At 47.5% G+C, this 18,326-nt stretch overlaps 1 protein-coding gene across 2 annotated transcripts in view; it reads left to right on the top strand.

The window, feature by feature from the left end:
• The window catches only part of Tmem233 (transmembrane protein 233), a 39,538-nt gene that overhangs the window by 12,982 nt on the left and 8,230 nt on the right, over positions 1-18,326 (top strand). For both annotated transcript variants that reach the window (XM_052168419.1, XM_052168417.1), the window contains exon 2: positions 14,547-14,683. In XM_052168419.1, coding sequence (XP_052024379.1) covers positions 14,547-14,683 — 137 coding nt within the window. The remainder of the gene's footprint in view (positions 1-14,546; positions 14,684-18,326) is intronic.

The raw sequence follows: 18,326 nt of genomic DNA on the forward strand, positions 1-18,326 counted from the left end.
GATATTAAGACTTCAGTGCTGTGACTCACAAGATGAGAAGGCTGGAGAGGCCAAGCCAGGCAATCAGAGTTCAATCACTTGGTACCACTTCAATGGAAGGAGAGAACTGATATTTGCAATACCCAACTGATATTTGCACACATTGGCAGGTGTGAACCTCATCCACTATACATACTTAATTAGTCAATTAATTAATTAACTAAATATAAGGTTTTATTTTTAAAGCCAGAATACTAGTAGTATATTGAAAATAGCCAATAGAAAATATTAACTCACCCTTGACTAGAGCAATGGGCCATGGATACTTGCTGAGTAAGCATAAGGACAGACCACTTGAGTTTAGAGTCCCAGAACCCACACAGAGACTAGGCAAGCATGGTGGACACCTCTGCTCCCAGCCCTCAAGAGATTCTCTCAAGCAAGCTGGCTAACTCCACTAGCCAATCAGTAAGCTCTGGGTTCAGTTGAGAGATCCTGCTTCAGTAAAGACATAGAAAACAGTCTATGAAGTCATCTGATGTCACCTTCAAGTCTCCACATACATGTATACATGTGAGCATGTATACCTGTATGCACACATGCACCCATACATGTGAACACACATACATGTATAAACATGACATGTACACTCACATGCTTTTGATACTCCAAGCACATTTAGGACATGTGTCAGCTCAGTATAGAGAAAGCACTGCTAAGGGATGAAAATTTAATTTTATAATTTTATTATGGAAAGCTACAGTGTGGCTAGAGATTCAACCAGCATTATCAGTGGATTATATTGTAGGTTAGGAAGCTTGGAAGCACAGTGCTTAACATAGCAGCTGCTTAGTGAATATTTTTGGTCTCCTTAGAAATATGGAAAGTTTTAAATAATATCTTCATTAACTCTTTGATAATTTAATATAATGTATATTAATCCTATTCAATCCCCTTACCCATCTCCCCTGAGATCCACTCTACCCATCCTGGTGATTATCACGGTCATTGCCTTCTCCACCTTTTCCTCTTCCCCTCCTCTTCCCCCTCCTCTTCCCCCTCCTCTTCCTCCTCCTCTTCCCTCTCCTCTTCCCCCTCTTCCCCCTCCTCTTCCTCTCCTCTTCCTCCTTTTCAACCTCTTCCTTCTCCTCCTCAACCTCTTCCTCATTTCCTTCCTCCTCTTCCTCTTCCTTGTCTTCTCCTTTCTCCTCCTTCTCCTCTTCTTCTAAGGCCATGAAGTCCAATGTGTGTTGCCCAAATGCTCTTGAGAACAGGACCTGTTTAGAAGTGTGGTCCCCCTACCACAGATCACATTTAAAAAAGCCAACTCCCCCTCTCCCTGTAGCTTTCAAGTACCAACAGCTCCTCAGCTAGAGGTGGGATTTCATGCCCACCGCCATCCATGTTGGGATTGTGTCTGGCTTGAGCTTGCACAGGTTTTGTGCATGCTGGCATAATCACTGTGAGTTCCTATGTACAACTGCCCTTTGCATGTAGAAAACCATTTCCTTAAAGCTACCCACCACCTCTGGCTCTTACGATCCTTCTGCCCGCTCTTGGAGAAGACCATGAAAAGCTGAGGAAGGGGCGTTATACGTACGTCTGATTTAAGGGTAAGCACTCCACAGCCTGTTACTCTCTGTGCACTGACCAGTCATGGGCCCCTGTGTCAGTGACCACTCACTGTGAACAGAAGCTTCTCTGCAGAGGGCTGAGAGATGCATGGGTCTCTGGGTATATTAATAAGTCATCAGGAGTCCATTTAGTAGAACAATTGTGTTCATTTTTCCTCTAGGAAAACTAGTGGCCTCTCTAGTCACAGGCTCTTGGCCCCAGGAATGGGGCCAGGTACGAGTTCCATCTTAGTTCCAACAGGCCTTAGATTGAATTGCAATGTAGATATGAATCAATTCCAGTATAGAAATCTGACTCAAGCATAAAACACCTAGTGTGTGGCACGGGACATTACCTAACAGTTGGAATTACATGCTTAGTACAAAGGATCAAATAGGGAAGCAGTCAGATTATCAAGTTGTATGAACAGTGAGACCCCCCTCACACACTCACACATAGTTATCAGTAAACAGTGTCCACACACCATCTCTCTGCCTCATATGCCTCACGGAGGAAGCTAAGGCTGGAAGGATTCCTGAAGGCCTACTGACTCAGTAACACATGTTACCGAGTAAACAAGATCCTTCCAGAGAGTGACCAGCAGTGTATGGAGAAGAAACAGGAAGGCTCAGTAGAGGCAAGTGGTAGGAGGGAATTTTATTTTAGAAATGGTGGTGGGCAAAGGCTGGCAGGTGAGATAAGGCTGGGGGGGGGGGGAAGGAGCAGACATGAGCTACAAGTTCAGAAGGTAAACATTTCATGTCACCTACAGCGTCACAGAAAGTTTGTCTTCTTCAGGAATGAACCCTAGCACAGAAATGGCCACAAGGAGCTGGGTCTTCAGCCACCTGGCAATGGATTTTAACAGACCTTCCTTTGGTCAGCTCAGTACAACCTGCTCACAAATCCAGCAGCAGTTCACAATTTGCTCTTTCTTCACCCCTCTTTCCAAACTGGACCAGTTCCCCTAAGCTAGATTGCTCACTGTGGAAGCAGGGCTCCATTTTTGTCCGGGCGCTGGCTATCCTGTGTGTTAATGAGCTGTGATTTAAATGGGGCTTCTGTCAACCAACAATAGCTGCATCTGGATGGTTCTTGTCTTTCCCTGCCAACCCGGCTCCCTGTAAAGCGTCTGTCTTCTTAGGTGTTCCTGATTGCTTTTACTGTCTGTATAATTGCCAGCTTAGAGTCACCAGAGAAGGGAGTCTCCACTGAGGGATTATCTGGATCAGATTGGCCTGTGAGGATATCTGGGGGGGGGGGGGTTGTCTTGATTGTTAATTGATGCAGGAGGGTCCAGTGTGGGCGGTACCATTCCCTAGAAAGGCAGACCTGGGCTGTGTAGAGCAAGCCAGCAAGCAGTATTTCTCAATGCATTGGCTTCTGCCTTGACTTCCCTTGAGGAGAGATCACACACTGTAAGCTGCAAGTTGTAAACAGACAAATCCTTTCTCTGCCTAAGGTGATTTTTGTCATGGTGTTTGACACAGCAATGGAATGAAACCAGAAAGAGGGTGTTTCTCAGGGGCTCCCACAAAAGTCCTACTTGCTGATCTGCTGATGCCGGTCTGGCTGCAGCTTACAGTGGGCACTTGCGGTGGTTACTGTGCCCACAGGCTGTTTCTAAACCCTGCCACCATCTTCTAACAGGCACTACCAACTTTCCTAGAAACCACTAATCAATTCCTGGAGGCTATTCTCAAGAAGCTAACCTTCTGGCCCTGGCTATTTTTCCTTCCACCATCTAATAGCACACAGTGAGGTGGGTTTAGTTGAAAGACCATCCCCACTGATTCCAGTGAAAATCCATGTTTTGTAATAAAACTTGCATTGACAGGTGTATGGCTCAGGCAGCAGGATCATGAGTTTAAGATCATCCTGGACTATGAGTGAGTCTGAGAGAGAGAGAGAAACAGAGAAACAGAGAGAGAGAGAGAGAGAGAGAGAGAGAGAGAGAGAGAGAGAGAGAGAGAACAGAGAGAGACAGAGAGAGACAGAGAGACAGAGGAAAATAAAATATGAATACGGAAAATCTCAAATTTTACAGCAGCATAGAAATTCTATTTTCTTAGCCCGGCATCGTGGTGCATGCCTGTAATCACATACAGCACTGGGAGGTCTGAAGTAAGAGGCTTGCTACAAGTTCAAGGTCAGCCTTGGCTACATAGAAAAGACCTTGTTTCAATTTTTTTTATTTATTTTAAAGATTTATTTATTATTATATGTAAGTACACTGTCCCTGTCTTAAGACACTCCAGAAGGGCATCAGATCTCATTAGGGATGGTTGCAAGCCACCATGTGGTTGCTGGGAATTGAACTCAGGACCTTCAGAAAAGTAATCAGTGCTCTTAACCGCTGAGCCATCTCTCCAGCCCCCGTTGTCTCAAATTTTAAAAAGCCACACAGGATATGACAGGGCTGCTGCACTCATGATCATATCAGCCATGGCTGCTTATATAAGATATGCACAAGTTTCCAGTTTGCATAGGAGTGGGGTGGGGGGGTCACAAGGCCTTACCCAGAACTGAGAGCTATTGGCATTGAGGGCATGAGAACCTATTTTCTTCAATGCTGCAGCCTCTCCTAGGTTGCCCACGCTTCGGTGAATGGCTTGACACCCTGTATATATAGGCACACGACCTGGACCCAGTGGGTCATAAAGGAGAACAGGAGGACATGAGGTTGGGGGGAGTCAGAGAGGAGCTGTATACACAGATACATGAGGAGATTCTCAAGGAATAGATACATAAAACACTGACGAGAAAGGAAAGATCCTGGGTCTGCTACCACTCACCCACTAACCCCACCAGGCAAAACCAACATGCTCTCTGTCCTGATAGATTGTATCTATTCTGGATAATCCCTTAAAATGGAACCTTACACTCCTTTTATTTTTAAAGATATATTTATTTTATTTATATGAATACACTGTAGCTGTCTTCAGATGTACCAGAAGAGGGCATCGGATACATTATAGATGGTCATGAGCCACCATGTGGTTGCTAGGAACTGAACTCAGGACCTTCGGAAGAGCAGTTAGTGCTCTTAACCGCTGAGCCATTTCTCCAGCCTGGAACCTTACACTCCTAATCTCACATCTGGCTTATCACTTCTCATGCTGTTTCTCAAGGGCCACACAGGTTGTCCAGCATGTGAACTCCCTTCTTTTAAAGGCTAAACAACATCCTGGACCAGAGATGGTTCCCTCTGCCATTTGTTGATGGACATCTGGATTTCAGTCACTCGGGGGCCTATGATGGTTTGGATCTAAAATGTCTCCCTCCAGCCTGCGTTTGAACACCAGCTTCCTAATTGGTGGTACCACTCAGAGAAATGTAAGACGTCTGGGATGGAAGGTTTAGCATGCAGAGATGGGACACCGGCTCTTTTGGTTGTAGTCCAGCCCCACTTCCGGTGAGCTGTTTCCTAAGCAACTGAGATGTGACAAACTGAGCTGCAGCCATTGGCAGAGCCCCAGCCACCGTGCCTTCCCCAGCACGATGGACCATAACCCTCCATACCATGAGCCAAAAAAAAACCCTGCTTCCTTCTGCCAGGTGTCTGTCACAGGGCACATGAGGAACCAACACAGTGCCCTAACAGATAAGGCTGCTACGGACCTCCGGGCACAAGCCCTCTGTGAGCACATATGTCAGGTGCCTTGGGAGCGTACCTAGAGCATCATTGTTGAGCTGTGTGGTGCTTTAACCTGCTGAGGAAGAACTGACAGACCACTTGCAAAGCAGCTGTATCACCTCATCTTCCCACCTGTCCCTAGTGAGGCTCCGGTTTCTCTCAACAGTCTTTCTCACCACCTGTCTTCTCCAGCCTATCCTGCTGGGTGTCCGCGGTGTCACCCAGGCTTTTGCTAATGACCCATGATCTTGAGCATCTCCTTATTTCCTTATTTTTTATTAGCCATTCATCTTCTTTGAAGAAATGTCTATTCAGATCTGCAGTCCACTTTTGAGCTGGGTTAGTTTTTGTTCTTTAATAAGTAACTAGAGCTCGTTATAAATATCGGTTTTTAGTATGCATTGTTACCAAATGTATCACCCCATCGGCCCCCACACACACACACCTCCACCTTGTAGGTGATCTGGAACTTCTCTCTCCACCTTGTGCTTCTTGGAGGTCTGGTTAATCACTGAGAAGTTTTAGTGAAAGTGTTCCTCTTATTGTCTTGTTTATATACATCCTCCCTCCCTCCCTCCCTCCTTCTCTCCCTCCGTTCCTAACAGTTACTCCCCCCCCCCTTCTTCCCTTGGTTCCTAACAGGAACGCTAGGCTGAAGACAGGCTCACAGGCAGATATCACATCACTTGAGGCTTTGAAGACAACGCCAGACTCTGGATCCCAGCTCAGCCCCTTATCCTAGCAGCCCTGAGCCTGGATCTCCTCACCACACCCTGAGTGTGTTGATTCCAACCTTTCTGTGTCAAATGAGACAGAGCCTGGCTCCTTACATCTCCTTACTACAGCCTCACAAATGGCCCAGCTGCAGGTGCTTTCCCCATCTGATGAGGGAGGAACCTCACCTTGCTCACTCAGGGGCAGGATACAGAGAGGGAGAAAGGGCAGAGTTGTAAGAACCAGACAAGTGTGCAGAGCTGACTTCAGGCATAGCAGGATCTCTGTGCTCTTGAACTCAAGGCTGCTGAGAGTCATAGTCCTGGGACTACCTGAGCAGAGCTGATCCAATCAACACAGTGTGACAGAGTGGGAGAGGCTCGTGGGGCCCCGCCCTGCCCCTCCCTGAGGATTAACTCACAGTTAATGGTGGATAAAGAGGGAGAGACATTGTCTTCAGTGGCATAGCCACTGGTAAGGCACACATGTCCCTGTAAGCAAACCCTTATCTATGCTCCTGTGAAAAATCTGACATAACTCACACACACACACACACACACACACACACACACGCGCGCGTGCGCGCGCGCGCACATGCACATGCACACACACACAAGCATACACATGCATGCACACACAAATGCACACAAGCATGCATGTACACACATGTGTGCGCACACACATACACATGAATGCACACACACACAAATGCACACACATGCACAGGCACACAACAGGAAAGCAGAAGCAAAGAGAGGCTCGTTAAAAAAGGCAGGTAATTAGCAGAAGTGTAAGAAAGACAAACAAGTATAATAGGGAAAAAGGAATATGATTGGAAGGCACTATGAGTATGTATAAAAACATAAGAGTTAAGCCCATAACTATATATAATTTATACATATTTAAAATATGAGTTCCAAGCTAGGATTGGTGGCATGGGCTCCTAATCTCAGCCACTCCCATGGCTGACACAGGAAGATGGCAGGTTCAAGGCCAGCCTGGACAAACTAGTGAGACCGAGTCTCACAGTGGAAAACAAACAACGAAAGCTGTGAGTGAGGAAACAGCTCAGCAGGAGCATCTGCCTGGCACAAAGCCCTGGGTTCGAATCTCCACTTTTCATGCTCACAGGCTTAGCGTTATCAGATAGCAAGAGTTTTCCAGAAAAGCTATTGCATGGTAACATTGGGAATGATAAGAGGGAAACCTGGATCAAAGAAATATGGAACCCAGAGAGTGCATCTAAGCCAGACGGTGGTGGCGCGCACCTCTAATCCCAGCACTTGGGAGGCAGAGGCAGACGGTTTTCTGAGCCTGGGGTACAGAGTGAGTTCCAGGACAGCCAGGGCTATACAGAGAAACCCTGTCTCAAAAAAAACAAAAACAAAATAACAACAACAAAAAGCACAAAGAAAGTATGTTTGGAGGAGCTGGAGAGACGGCTCAGCGGTCAGGAGCACTTGCTGCTGTGGAGGATGTGGGTTTGGTTCTCAGCTCCCACATCATGGTTCACGACCCTGTGCAGTCTGTCACTCCCAGTTCACGGAGATCTGGTGCCCTCTTTGAGCACAAGACATGTAAGTGACACACATATCAACATGCACGTAAGCACTCGTGCACATAAAGTAAAGACAAATCTCTTTGAAAGTATAATTGTAGCTGCAGAGATGGCTCAGTGGATAAGTGCTCGCTGGGCAGACGTGAGGACCTGAATTCAGATTCCAAGAACACACATAGAGCTGGACATGGTAGCACACTGCTGGGTGCTATCCCAGCGTTCCCAGAGCACGGCGAGGCGGAGACAGTAGAATCCCAGTGAAGAAGAAGCCCTGTCTCAAAGACATGATGGTGGGGTGAGTCTCAACATCCTTGGAATTCCACACACACATTTCGGATGTGCCTGCCCACTTACACTCACAGATATATATATATATATATATATATACTCACAAACACACGTGATATATGCATATAATTTTCTTTTTATTTTTCATTAATTTATTCATTTATTCATTTTACACAGCCCCTCCCTCCTCTCTCCTCCCTCCTTCCCCCCTCCTCTCCCCCTCCTTCATCCTCCCTCCTCTCCCCCTCCCTCATCCCCCTCCTCTCCCCCTCCTCTCTCCTCTTCCCTTCTCTCCCCCTCCCCCTACTACCCCTTCTTCCTCCCCTTCCCCCCATCCCCCCACTACCCCTTCCTCTTCCCCCTCCTCTCCCTCTCCTTCCTCCCCCCACTACTCCCCATCCAGTTCTCATGTGAGTCTGATTTCATCTCTGTCAACTAGTGCAATAATGCAGGGGAGGGCGGAAACCATTCGGCTATTCCTGAGACATTGTCCTGAGCACCTTGCATGAACCGGCTCACTAAAGCCAGACTCACCAGGCAGCTAAACTCCAAACAACCTCTTCACATCTTTCCATCATTGGGGGGAGGGTTGTTTGAGGGTGAATATAGAAACGTCACAGCAGTGAAGGACCAAGAAAACAGACAAATTGTCAACATGGTAAGATTAGAGGCACAGCCAAGAAAGCCCTGCTCCCTCTTTTCTTGACCAGCAGACAACAACACTGTCCTAAGTTAGAATCAAGTCAGGAATATGGGTCGATCCCCCTTAGGCTCTGGCTGTAGGCTGCAGTCACTGAGGTGAAGGCTTGGTCGTTGAAGTGTCTTTTGCTTAAGTTTGAAGTCCCCAGCACAAGTCCTGTTCCCTGTGTCTCTGAGCCTTGGCTTTCTGATGTGTACAATGGGTTAAAATTGTTTTGTTTTTTGCCCCCACAAAGTACCTCACACAATGCCTGGCACAATAAAAAGCATATGCAGTTATTATAGCAATATGAACCATGAGCATGCCTCCTTCTCTCTCCACAACACTTCAGCTACACTGAGTTTCCCAAGCAGCTCTGCCCCACCTCTGCCCCGGTTAACCTCATAGCCAGGACCCCCTTCCTCCTGCTTTCTACCTTCAGGCTCAGGTGGAGGGAAGGGTGCAGGGTGCGTCGTTGTGAAATGAGAAAATCTGTAGCTTAGAGGGAACCCCATGCCTTGCCCAGGTTCTATAAGGATCCGTTTAGAAACAATGAACAGGAAGGCAAAGAGGAGGATCCCTGGAGTTCTCGAGCCAACTCGCCTGGCCTACTTGGTTAGCTCCAGGCCAGTGAGAGACACTGTGTCTGTAAAAAGACAGATACCCGAGGAACAACACTTGAGGTTGTGTTCTGGCCACACTCACACATGCATACACATGAGCTACCCCTTATATACATATGCTGAACAAACAAACAAATAAATAAATAGAAATAGGGGCTGGAGAGATGGCTCAATGGTTAAGAGCGCTGGCTGCTCTTCCGAAGGTCCTGAGTTCAAATCCCAGCAACCACATGATGGCTCACAACCATCCGTAAAGAGATTTGATGCCCTCTTCGGAGTGTCTGAAGACAGCTACAGTGTATACTTACATATAATAACAATAAATAAATCATATATGTGTGTGTGTGTGTGTGTGTGTGTGTGTGTATGCCAGATAGCTAGGTATGGTGGTAGATGCCTTTAATCCCAGCCCTCTGGAGATAGAGACAAGAGGATTGGGAGTTCAAGGCCAGCCTAAGTAACACAGGAAGCCCTTGTAATAAATAAGTTTTCACCAAGAATTCAATGACAAGCCAGTCAGTGGTGGCGCACGCCTGTAATCCCAGCACTCTGGGAGGCAGAGGCAGGCGGATTTCTAAGTTTGAGGACAGCCTGGTTTACATAGTGAGCTCCAGGACAGCCAGGGCTACACAGAGAAACCCTGTCTCAAAAAAAAAACAAATCCAAAAAAAACCAAAAAAAAAAAACCAAAAAAAAAAACAAAAAGCAAAAACAAAAAAAACAACAACAACAACAAAAAAAAGAATTCAGTGATAACCTGAAGTGGGGGTAACTCTTGCCACTACAACTCAATCTCTTGAGTTATGATAGAAACAGAGCACAGAGCTCTGACAGAGCTTAGAAGCCTGTTTAACCTGTAGTGGGCAGAAGCCAGGAAGTCGTATTTTTTTGAAACAAAGAAAAAATAAAATAACCAAACACCTATGTCTATGTGTGTGTTACACACACACAGAGGGAGGGAGGGAGAGAGAGACAGAGACAGAGAGACTTAAGCAAACAAGCAGGGTACTTTTTTGTGAATGCCTCAACCTTGTGCCTCAACCTTCTTCCCATTAGTAAAACCACAGGGGCAAACTCCGCACCTCAGAGAGCCAAAAATAAATGAAATAGTCCTTGAGAAGAATGTGACATGGCGTCACGCATTAAGGGATGCTCCACAGATGCTGCCTGTTGTGGTTCCCATTTTGTCCCGGGATGAGTGAGAAGCTGTCCCAGCAGCCTCCCACCTGCTGTAACAAAATGCCTCCAAGTCGCCTTACAGGGAGAAAGGGTTTACCTCGGCATCAGAGGCTTCTGCGCATGGTCCGTCCTGTGGCAAGTATATCATGACAGGAACACAGGCAGGGGAAGTGACTCCCATCACTGAAGCTGGGAGAGACAGACAGACAGACAGACAGAGTGGAGGGGAGAGAAGAATGTTCTGAGCCCCTTCCCTCCCAGCCCCACCTCTTGAAGGTTTCTCCACCAAGCCTGAAGCACACGGCCCACTGGGGAACATTCCAGAACTATAGCAGGAGTCAAACATTTAGAAAAGGGGGGATAAGAAAAAAGCAGAAGAGAAGAAAAAGGATAAAGAGAAAAGAGAGAGGAGGAGTGGAGAGGGAAAGGATTCGATTGGATTTACTTAGAAAGAAATGCAAGGAAGTCCAAGTTCAAAAGGTCCAACCAACTAGCCAAATGAAAAGCACAAGACTGGTGTCTAGAGGAAATACCATCTGTTAAGTCTACCAGGATTTACAGCAGGCTCTTCACAGTAAGAACAAAAATCCCCTCTGCAGCCTATGCTGTGCTCCCCCTGCAGCCTGTGCTATGCTCCCCCTACAGCCTGTACTGTGCTCCCCATGCAGCCTGTGCTGTGCTCCCCCTGCAGCCTGTGTTGTACTCTCTCTCTCTGTACCCTGAGCTGTGCTCACTCTGTAGCTTGTGCAATACTCCTCATGTAGCCTGTGCTGTGCTCCCCCATAGCCTGTGTTGTGCTCTCTGTAGCCTGTGCTGTGCTCCCCCATAGCCTGTGTTGTGCTCTCTGTAGCCTGTGCTGTGCTCCCCCATAGCCTGTGTTGTGCTCTCTGTAGCCTGTGTTGTGCCCCCAGCCTTGCCAGAGGGAGGATGAAGCTGTCTTTACAAAGATTCTAGGAAATGTGAGAGGCACTCCCATGTGAAGGCCTGGGATTAGACATGCAGACGGTTTGCTCTGGCTTTATCTCCGGGTGGAAATTTCTTTCTCCCAGCATCCATCTGTGCTTGGTCATCATGGATGCTGGAGGAGCGTCAGGATTATTTCCACAGGATTTGTGGGTGAAGCATCTAAAAGACATACCAAGCTACTTAACACCGAGAAACAAGATTAAGTGACGTTTCGTGTTCTGTTTGTTTCTGTAGAGTTTAGGTGATTGGTATGTATCCAAATTGCACTCATAACTTTTAAAAATAAGAAGATGATGTGAACTGAGCCCGTGAGGTGGCTCAGCAGGTAAAAGCACTTGTCGCCAAGCCTGGTGACCTGAGTTCAACCCGTGCAACCCCTGTGTCAAGGAAAGAATCCGCTCCAACCAGATCACATCCCCATCCTGTCTTGTCCCTTCATGCCAGAGAGCGCCGTTTGCACAGAGCTCTTTGGAAGAAAAAGATTTATAAACTGTGCATTTTCCTCTAACACCCATTTCCACAACTTCGATCTGTCCCATCTGCCAAGAGCCCCCGAGGATGACACTTTAACCAAAAGCAAAAGAATTACTATAGCCAGGGCAAGGAGCACTTGTCCAGCACTGAGGGAGCACTCAGGGCAGGGAGTCTGAGTCCCTGAGCTGCACCCTAGCACTGGACAGGGCCTGAGGATTCCTCTTACCCACCGTTGCCAGCTCCCATGGTTGAAGGTCTGAATGGAAGTATCCAAAGCTTGGGCCCCTCCCCCGTTGCTGTCTGAGGAGGCTGGGGAGGCCTGGAGCAGAGGGTTCAGCTGGCAGAGGTAGGTCATTAGAGGCCTCAGAGGGCTCTCTGCCCTGCCTCTGGTTCCGATCCCTTTCTGTTTCTGATTCCTGCCATAAAGCTAGCCACTCCCAATCTCCTGCCACCTCAGACAGACATACAGACAGGAAACCTCTCCTCCTCTAAGCTGTTTCTGTCAGGTCCTTTTCCGCAGCTCTGAGCAAAGTAACTCTTGCATCAACCCTTAAGCTGACCCCACCACCACCAACACAGCACAAGTCCCTTAGTTTAGAATCTTGAACCTCTATATAATCTTCTTCCCTGATCCCTCTCCAATATTGTACTGGCTGGTTTTGTGTGTCAACTTGACACAGGCTGGAGTTATCACAGAGAAAGGAGCTTCAGTTAGGGAAGTGCCTCCATGAGATCCAGCTGTGGGGCATTTTCTCAATTAGTGATCAAGTGGGGAGGGCCCCTTGTGGATGGTACCACATTTGGGTTGGTGTTCTTGGATTCTATAAGAGAGCAGGCTGAGCAAGGGAAGCAAGCCAGTAAGAAACATCCCTCCATGGCCTCTGCATCAGCTCCTGCTTCCTGACCTGCTTGAGTTCCAGTCCTGACTTCCTTTAGTGATGAACTGCAACGTGGAAGTGTAAGCTCAATAAACCCTTTCCTCCCCAACTTGCTTCTTGGTCATGATATTTGTGCAGGAATAGAAACCCTGACTGAGACAAATATCTTTACGTTCACCTAGCTGACTTACCAGGGAGAGAGCTCTTCTCCCAGAGGCAGGAGGGGAAACAAAGTTAGAGCTGAAGTCCTATATACAGAGAAGATAATCCTCCTTGGCATTGAAAGAGATTTTTCAACTGTGTCAATCCTACAGCAGCCTCCTGGGCAGTCATTGTGACTTTGCTGGCCTGCCCTAATAAAGTCAAATAGCCCAGAGCCCCCCCCCCCCATGTCTTCCCTGAGTCCCCTGTCTCTCCCCTAAGCTCCCTACCTCTCCCCTGTGCCCCATATCTCTCCTGAGCCCCCCATCTCTCCCCTGAGCCCCCCATCTCTCCCCTGAGCCCCCATCTCTCCCCTGAGTCCATGAGCCCCCTGCCTGATGAAGCAGATGCCGTCAGAGTGGCCCAGGTTGTCCTCCCACCATATTTGATCACTGCTATTGAAGAGCACATTTTCCTGTCTAGACAGTCAAGAGTTAACCCTGCTTGAGGGTCTCATTATTTTTCCTCTTCTTACTCAGGGCATCATGACTGCTGATCTCTAAGTTGTTTTTCCAAGGACAAACATAAGAATGATAATTTGTCTGTCAGGGGCGGGTGGCCTGAATCTTCCTAATTCTAAGCTAGATCACAAGGTCAGAATTTGGATTCCTAATGTTCCTTGCAGTGACTTTGACTGTGAAGAATCTAAAACACCTGTCTGAACTTGGGTCCTCGTGATCATGGAGATGGTCAGAGGTGGTAGCACCCTGTCACACCCAAAGACCTCGGGGTTACAATACCGTAGGAGGTGGGGGTTGCAGTCAATTCACAGGAAAAGCAGAAGGCTGGGGTGAAGGAAGGCAGAACAAGGCTCCGTGGGTAGCATTTCTCCTTGTTGCAACATTTTAACAGCCTGAGAAGCTACATCTGAGGGAACCAGTTAAAAGACAGTCTTGGCTTGGACATAGAGATGAATCACTGAGCCAAAGTTCTTAGCGTGTGAATGACTGGATGTTTTCTGTAAGCAACCAAACAGCAGGCAGCTTGAGCTTGACAATCGCTATAACCTTTGTCCCGAGTCCCTAACGCTGTCACTGCAGCACAAAAGCAGCCACAAGCAATAGCAAACAAGTGAGTCTGTGTCTGATCCAAATGAGCTATACAAAAGCAGGTGGCAAGCTGGCCCTGGCGGGGGCTGTGAGGCATACTTTGCAATGACTGCCCTAATGCTTGACAGGGTCATGTCCTTTGGTTCTGCTGATATGCATCTGCGGGGTTAGATATGTATTAAGTATCTTCCACTTACGGCCATGGGAACCAACATATCTGGCTGAGTGAGAGAGGCAAGCATGACCAATCATACAGTCTCTGTACAGGTGGGAGAGACACAGGCAGCCCTGGAGTGAGGGTGGGGTAACTAGGAACTACAGAAGCCTTGGACTGAGGGAAGGCTTCCGGAGAAGAAATGATGACCGTGTGTTCTCATCAGCCTGACACTGAGATGAACAGTCGCCAATGGCCCCTTAAGAGTGCTTCTATTGCAGCTGGAGAGATGGCTCGGCAGTTAAGAGCACTGACTGCTCTTCCAAAGATCCTGAGTTTAATTCCCAGCAACCACATGGTGGCTCACAACCATCTGTAATGGAATCTGATGCCCTCTTCTGTGTCTGAAGACAGCTACAGTGTACTTACATATGATACATAAATCTTAAAAAAAAAAAAAAAAAAGAGTGGTTCTATCTAGACAGCCTGAGAAGGCTCGTGCCTTTCCCTATGGGATGTCTGTGGTCACCGGCTCTTCTTTTGTGTCCCCCAGTCTCTGAACAGCTACAATGACGGAGACTACGAAGGAGCCAGGAGACTGGGGCGGAACGCCAAGTGGGTAGCCATCGCCTCCATCATCATCGGCCTGGTCATCATCGGCGTTTCCTGTGTGGTGCACTTCACCAGGAAGTAAGTGGGCACTCCGAACCCCTCTTGCTATGAAGAGCTTTTCCCAAATGCCCGTGGGGATCCATTGGGATAGCTTAAGAAAGGCTTGAGAATTAAAAATAAAGCAGGGTCTTCGTGTTTGCTTGTTATATGCACCATGCAGGGCACATTCAAGGTCTCTCTCTCCCACACAGGCATTCTGAGCCTCAGACTATCAATAACGCAGCTGTACTATAGCAGTTCTGTCTAGAGAAGAAGAGATGGATTGACATGACTGTAGTCATCTTGAGTCGTGTGGAGTTTTTCTGCAGAATGACCCTAATCTGTTTTTCCTGCTTGGTTTCCCCTTAAACCACAGGTACACAAAACCATTAAAGTAGAATATGAAAGTTGGCAATCAGACCCAGGCCCGATGGGTACATCAGACCCTTCAATACCATCTGAAGATAAACTAGGGGCATTCCAACAAGGATGGAGTTACCTTCCCCTCCGTTCTGACCCAAGCTGTAGGGATCCAATGTTCTTGTGCTGCCTGTAACCAAGGTTTTATCAGCAAGTCCCCCCAGTAAAGTGTACTGCGAAGTCCTTGATCTAGTGCATCAGGGCCTGTCCACACACACTGGGACTGGATTGCCCTGGCACAGTAGTAAATATTCTGGACCTCACAGGGCACGTGGCTCCTCTCACCACAAATACTGAGCCTCTGCCACCAGGACACAGAGGCAGCCATAGACCATGTGGGAACAATGGCTGTGGCTGTGTCCTGGTAAAACCTTATTTACAGAAACGGGTACTTTTATCTGTGGGCTATGCCTCCCCAACCTTCATTTCTAGAACAGGAAGTGACATCAGGCTAAAGCAGGGAGTGGGGAAAGTCAGAAAACCTAGAGGACTTCCCACTGCCTGAGAAAATCCTACTTAGGCTCACAGTTAGATGACAGAAGCCCATCACACGCCCCACCTGGCTGTAGGAGACATGACATGAAGGTATACATGGAACATCTAGGACCATTCTAATAACCGCCTCACTACATGTCTGCAAAATTAAGCCCTGCACAACTTTGAGCTGCGCTCATTGGGTTCTTAGTTCAAGGGCAGAAGAGCCAGGTGCTTTGAGATCACCCACGAGCTCTCCTCTCATAGAGAGAGGATCGGTGATGTTTCTCCCTGGATTTGGACATATTTTTTTCTAACTTCTCTAATAAACTGCAGTGAGCTCCCCCTGCTAGAATCAAGGCCACCTCTGACAGAGTTCTGACAAAGGAAAAGGACGCATGGCACACAGCCCAGGCCCAGAAGTGAAAAGCCTAAACCCATAGTGCTGAGGATCTTATAGCTTTTCTTCCTGGACAGCTAATGCTTCCTTCCTCCTGGACCAAAGCTCTCTGCCCCTGAGGCTGAGAACATCACCTTTTTTTTGGTGGAGGAAGGAGGAGGTCAGATCCTTAATCTGGATAGATCACCCAGCACAGCCTTGGCAACTGAGAGGACAGCAATGCCACAGGGGATCAGCTTCCTGTGGGGTAAACCATCTCCATGAGCGGTGAGGACCAGATGGACATGGGAACCCATGTCCTAACAGAAAGTGTCCCAGGGGAAACAGGTGACAGTGTCCAAGGAAGGGAAAAGGAACACTGAAAGAGCAAAGGGAACTCAGAATTTGTTTAGATGCCGCTGGTGTCATCGAGTTCTGTGAAATGCGATGATGTCGGCCTGGAATGGGGGGAAGATGAGAATACTGGAGAACAGATGTGAACGTGCCTGACCTCATTCTTAAAGAAGGCACTGTGTGCATGGGTGGGTGTGGGTGGGTGTGAGAGTGCTTGAGTGTGCATGTGTGTGCATGTGTATATCTCTGTGTGTGCAAGCATTAGTGTGTGTGCACACATGCATGAGTATGTGTGCATATGTATGGGTGCATTGTGTATGCATGTGTATATGTGTGTGGGTGTGGATGTGCACGCACATGTGTGTGCATCTGTATGCACATATGTGGGTGGATGTGCTTGTGTGTGCAAGCATGTATGTGGGTAGGTGGGTATGTATGCATGTTTATGTGTGTACATGTACATACATGTGTACATGTGTGAGTATATGTGTGCACGTATGCCCATGCATATGTGTGTGTATGTGTGTGTGTGTGTGTGTGTGTGTGTGTGTGTGTGTTGTAAGGGACTGTGAAGCATTAGTAATAGTACAGTCTTGGTACCGGACTACCTGTGCCCAGGTTCTCACTTACCACAAGCCAATTGTTTGACTTTCTCAGCCCTCAGTTTCCCCAACTGTGGTTCACACTAAGTGACAGAGACTGTGTGCAGCTTGCTGGCTATTTCTTAACGCACTGGAAACGCAGACCCTTTGCTGAAGTTATGATCACTCTTGCTGTCAGTGCGGCAGGAGGGGACCTGGGCTGTTAAGAGGCCACTGAAGAAGGTTCAGGACTGTGTACCCATGAGCCAAGCACAAAGGACAAGTGTCCCGGGGAAAGGAACAAGCCAGTCGTGGTTTTATTTCTAAGGACAACACAAACTGCCCAGATCAAGACTTTGAGCTAGATGGGTTATAGTGACAGCAATGCGAGACTCAGAATGTCACTGGCATGGATCCTGTCACACACCAGGGGACACTCAGAGCTCTCACATGGTAAGCTTGCATAACCTCTCCATGCAACTCAAGAGGAAATACCATGTTACAGAGGAGATGGCTGAGGTTCAGAGAGGCAAAGTAATGTGCCTAAAGCTTTACAGAGGATTAGCAGAAAAGATAGGATTTAATTGCAGTTCTTTGTGCTGGTTTTGTGTTTATGCATGTGTGCATGCATGTATGTTCATGCCTGTGCATGCCTGTGCATGTGTGAATATGCATGCACTTCACATGTATGTATCTGTGTGTGCAGCTGGACTCACTTCTGAAGGTCACGTGGAAGTCAGAGGTTGATGGCTGATCATTACATCTCCACCATATTGTTTGACGAAGAGTCACACACTGAATCCCGACACTGAGCCCGCATCCCTGGAGTGACTGACTCACATAACCACACCTGGCTCTTATGCTGGTTCTGGAGACCTGAAATCATGCTTACAGTGTAAGCACTTAGCTGTGTCTCCGCCCCTACACTGGGATCTTTTTTCTTTTCCTTAAGATTTATTTATTTTATGTATGAGTACACTGTAGCTGTCTTCAGACACCCTAGAAGAGGGCATCAGATCCCATTACAGGTAGTTGTGAGCCACCATGTAGTTGCTGGGACTTGAACTCAGGACCCTTGGAAGAGCAGTCACTGCTTTTAACCACTGAGCCATCGCTCCAGCCCCCTTGCACTGGGATCTTAACTACAAGCTCATACTGTCTGTCTGTCAATGTCTTCTTTTCTGGTGTGCCTGGTGACAGGGATAAACTGTTTTTGCTTTACGGTCAACTCCAGCATTCATCAATGGGTGTGACAGCACTGTGAGATTTGTAATGAGTCAGGGCAGATGTGAGGTTCAGGCAGGGAACATTCACAAATACAGTGCTCTGGTTAGAAAACAGTAAGGGGGCAGGGCAGGGAAGGAAGATGGTGGTGAACCCTTTTAAAGGGAGCAACCATCCCTCCAGACGTTGATCCCATTTTTAAAAGGTTTAGAAATCTGATTAAGATGTTGACAACTATACTGATTGTCTT

This window comes from Apodemus sylvaticus, chromosome 22 (genome assembly GCF_947179515.1).
Source record: "Apodemus sylvaticus chromosome 22, mApoSyl1.1, whole genome shotgun sequence".
Lineage (NCBI taxonomy): Eukaryota > Metazoa > Chordata > Mammalia > Rodentia > Muridae > Apodemus > Apodemus sylvaticus.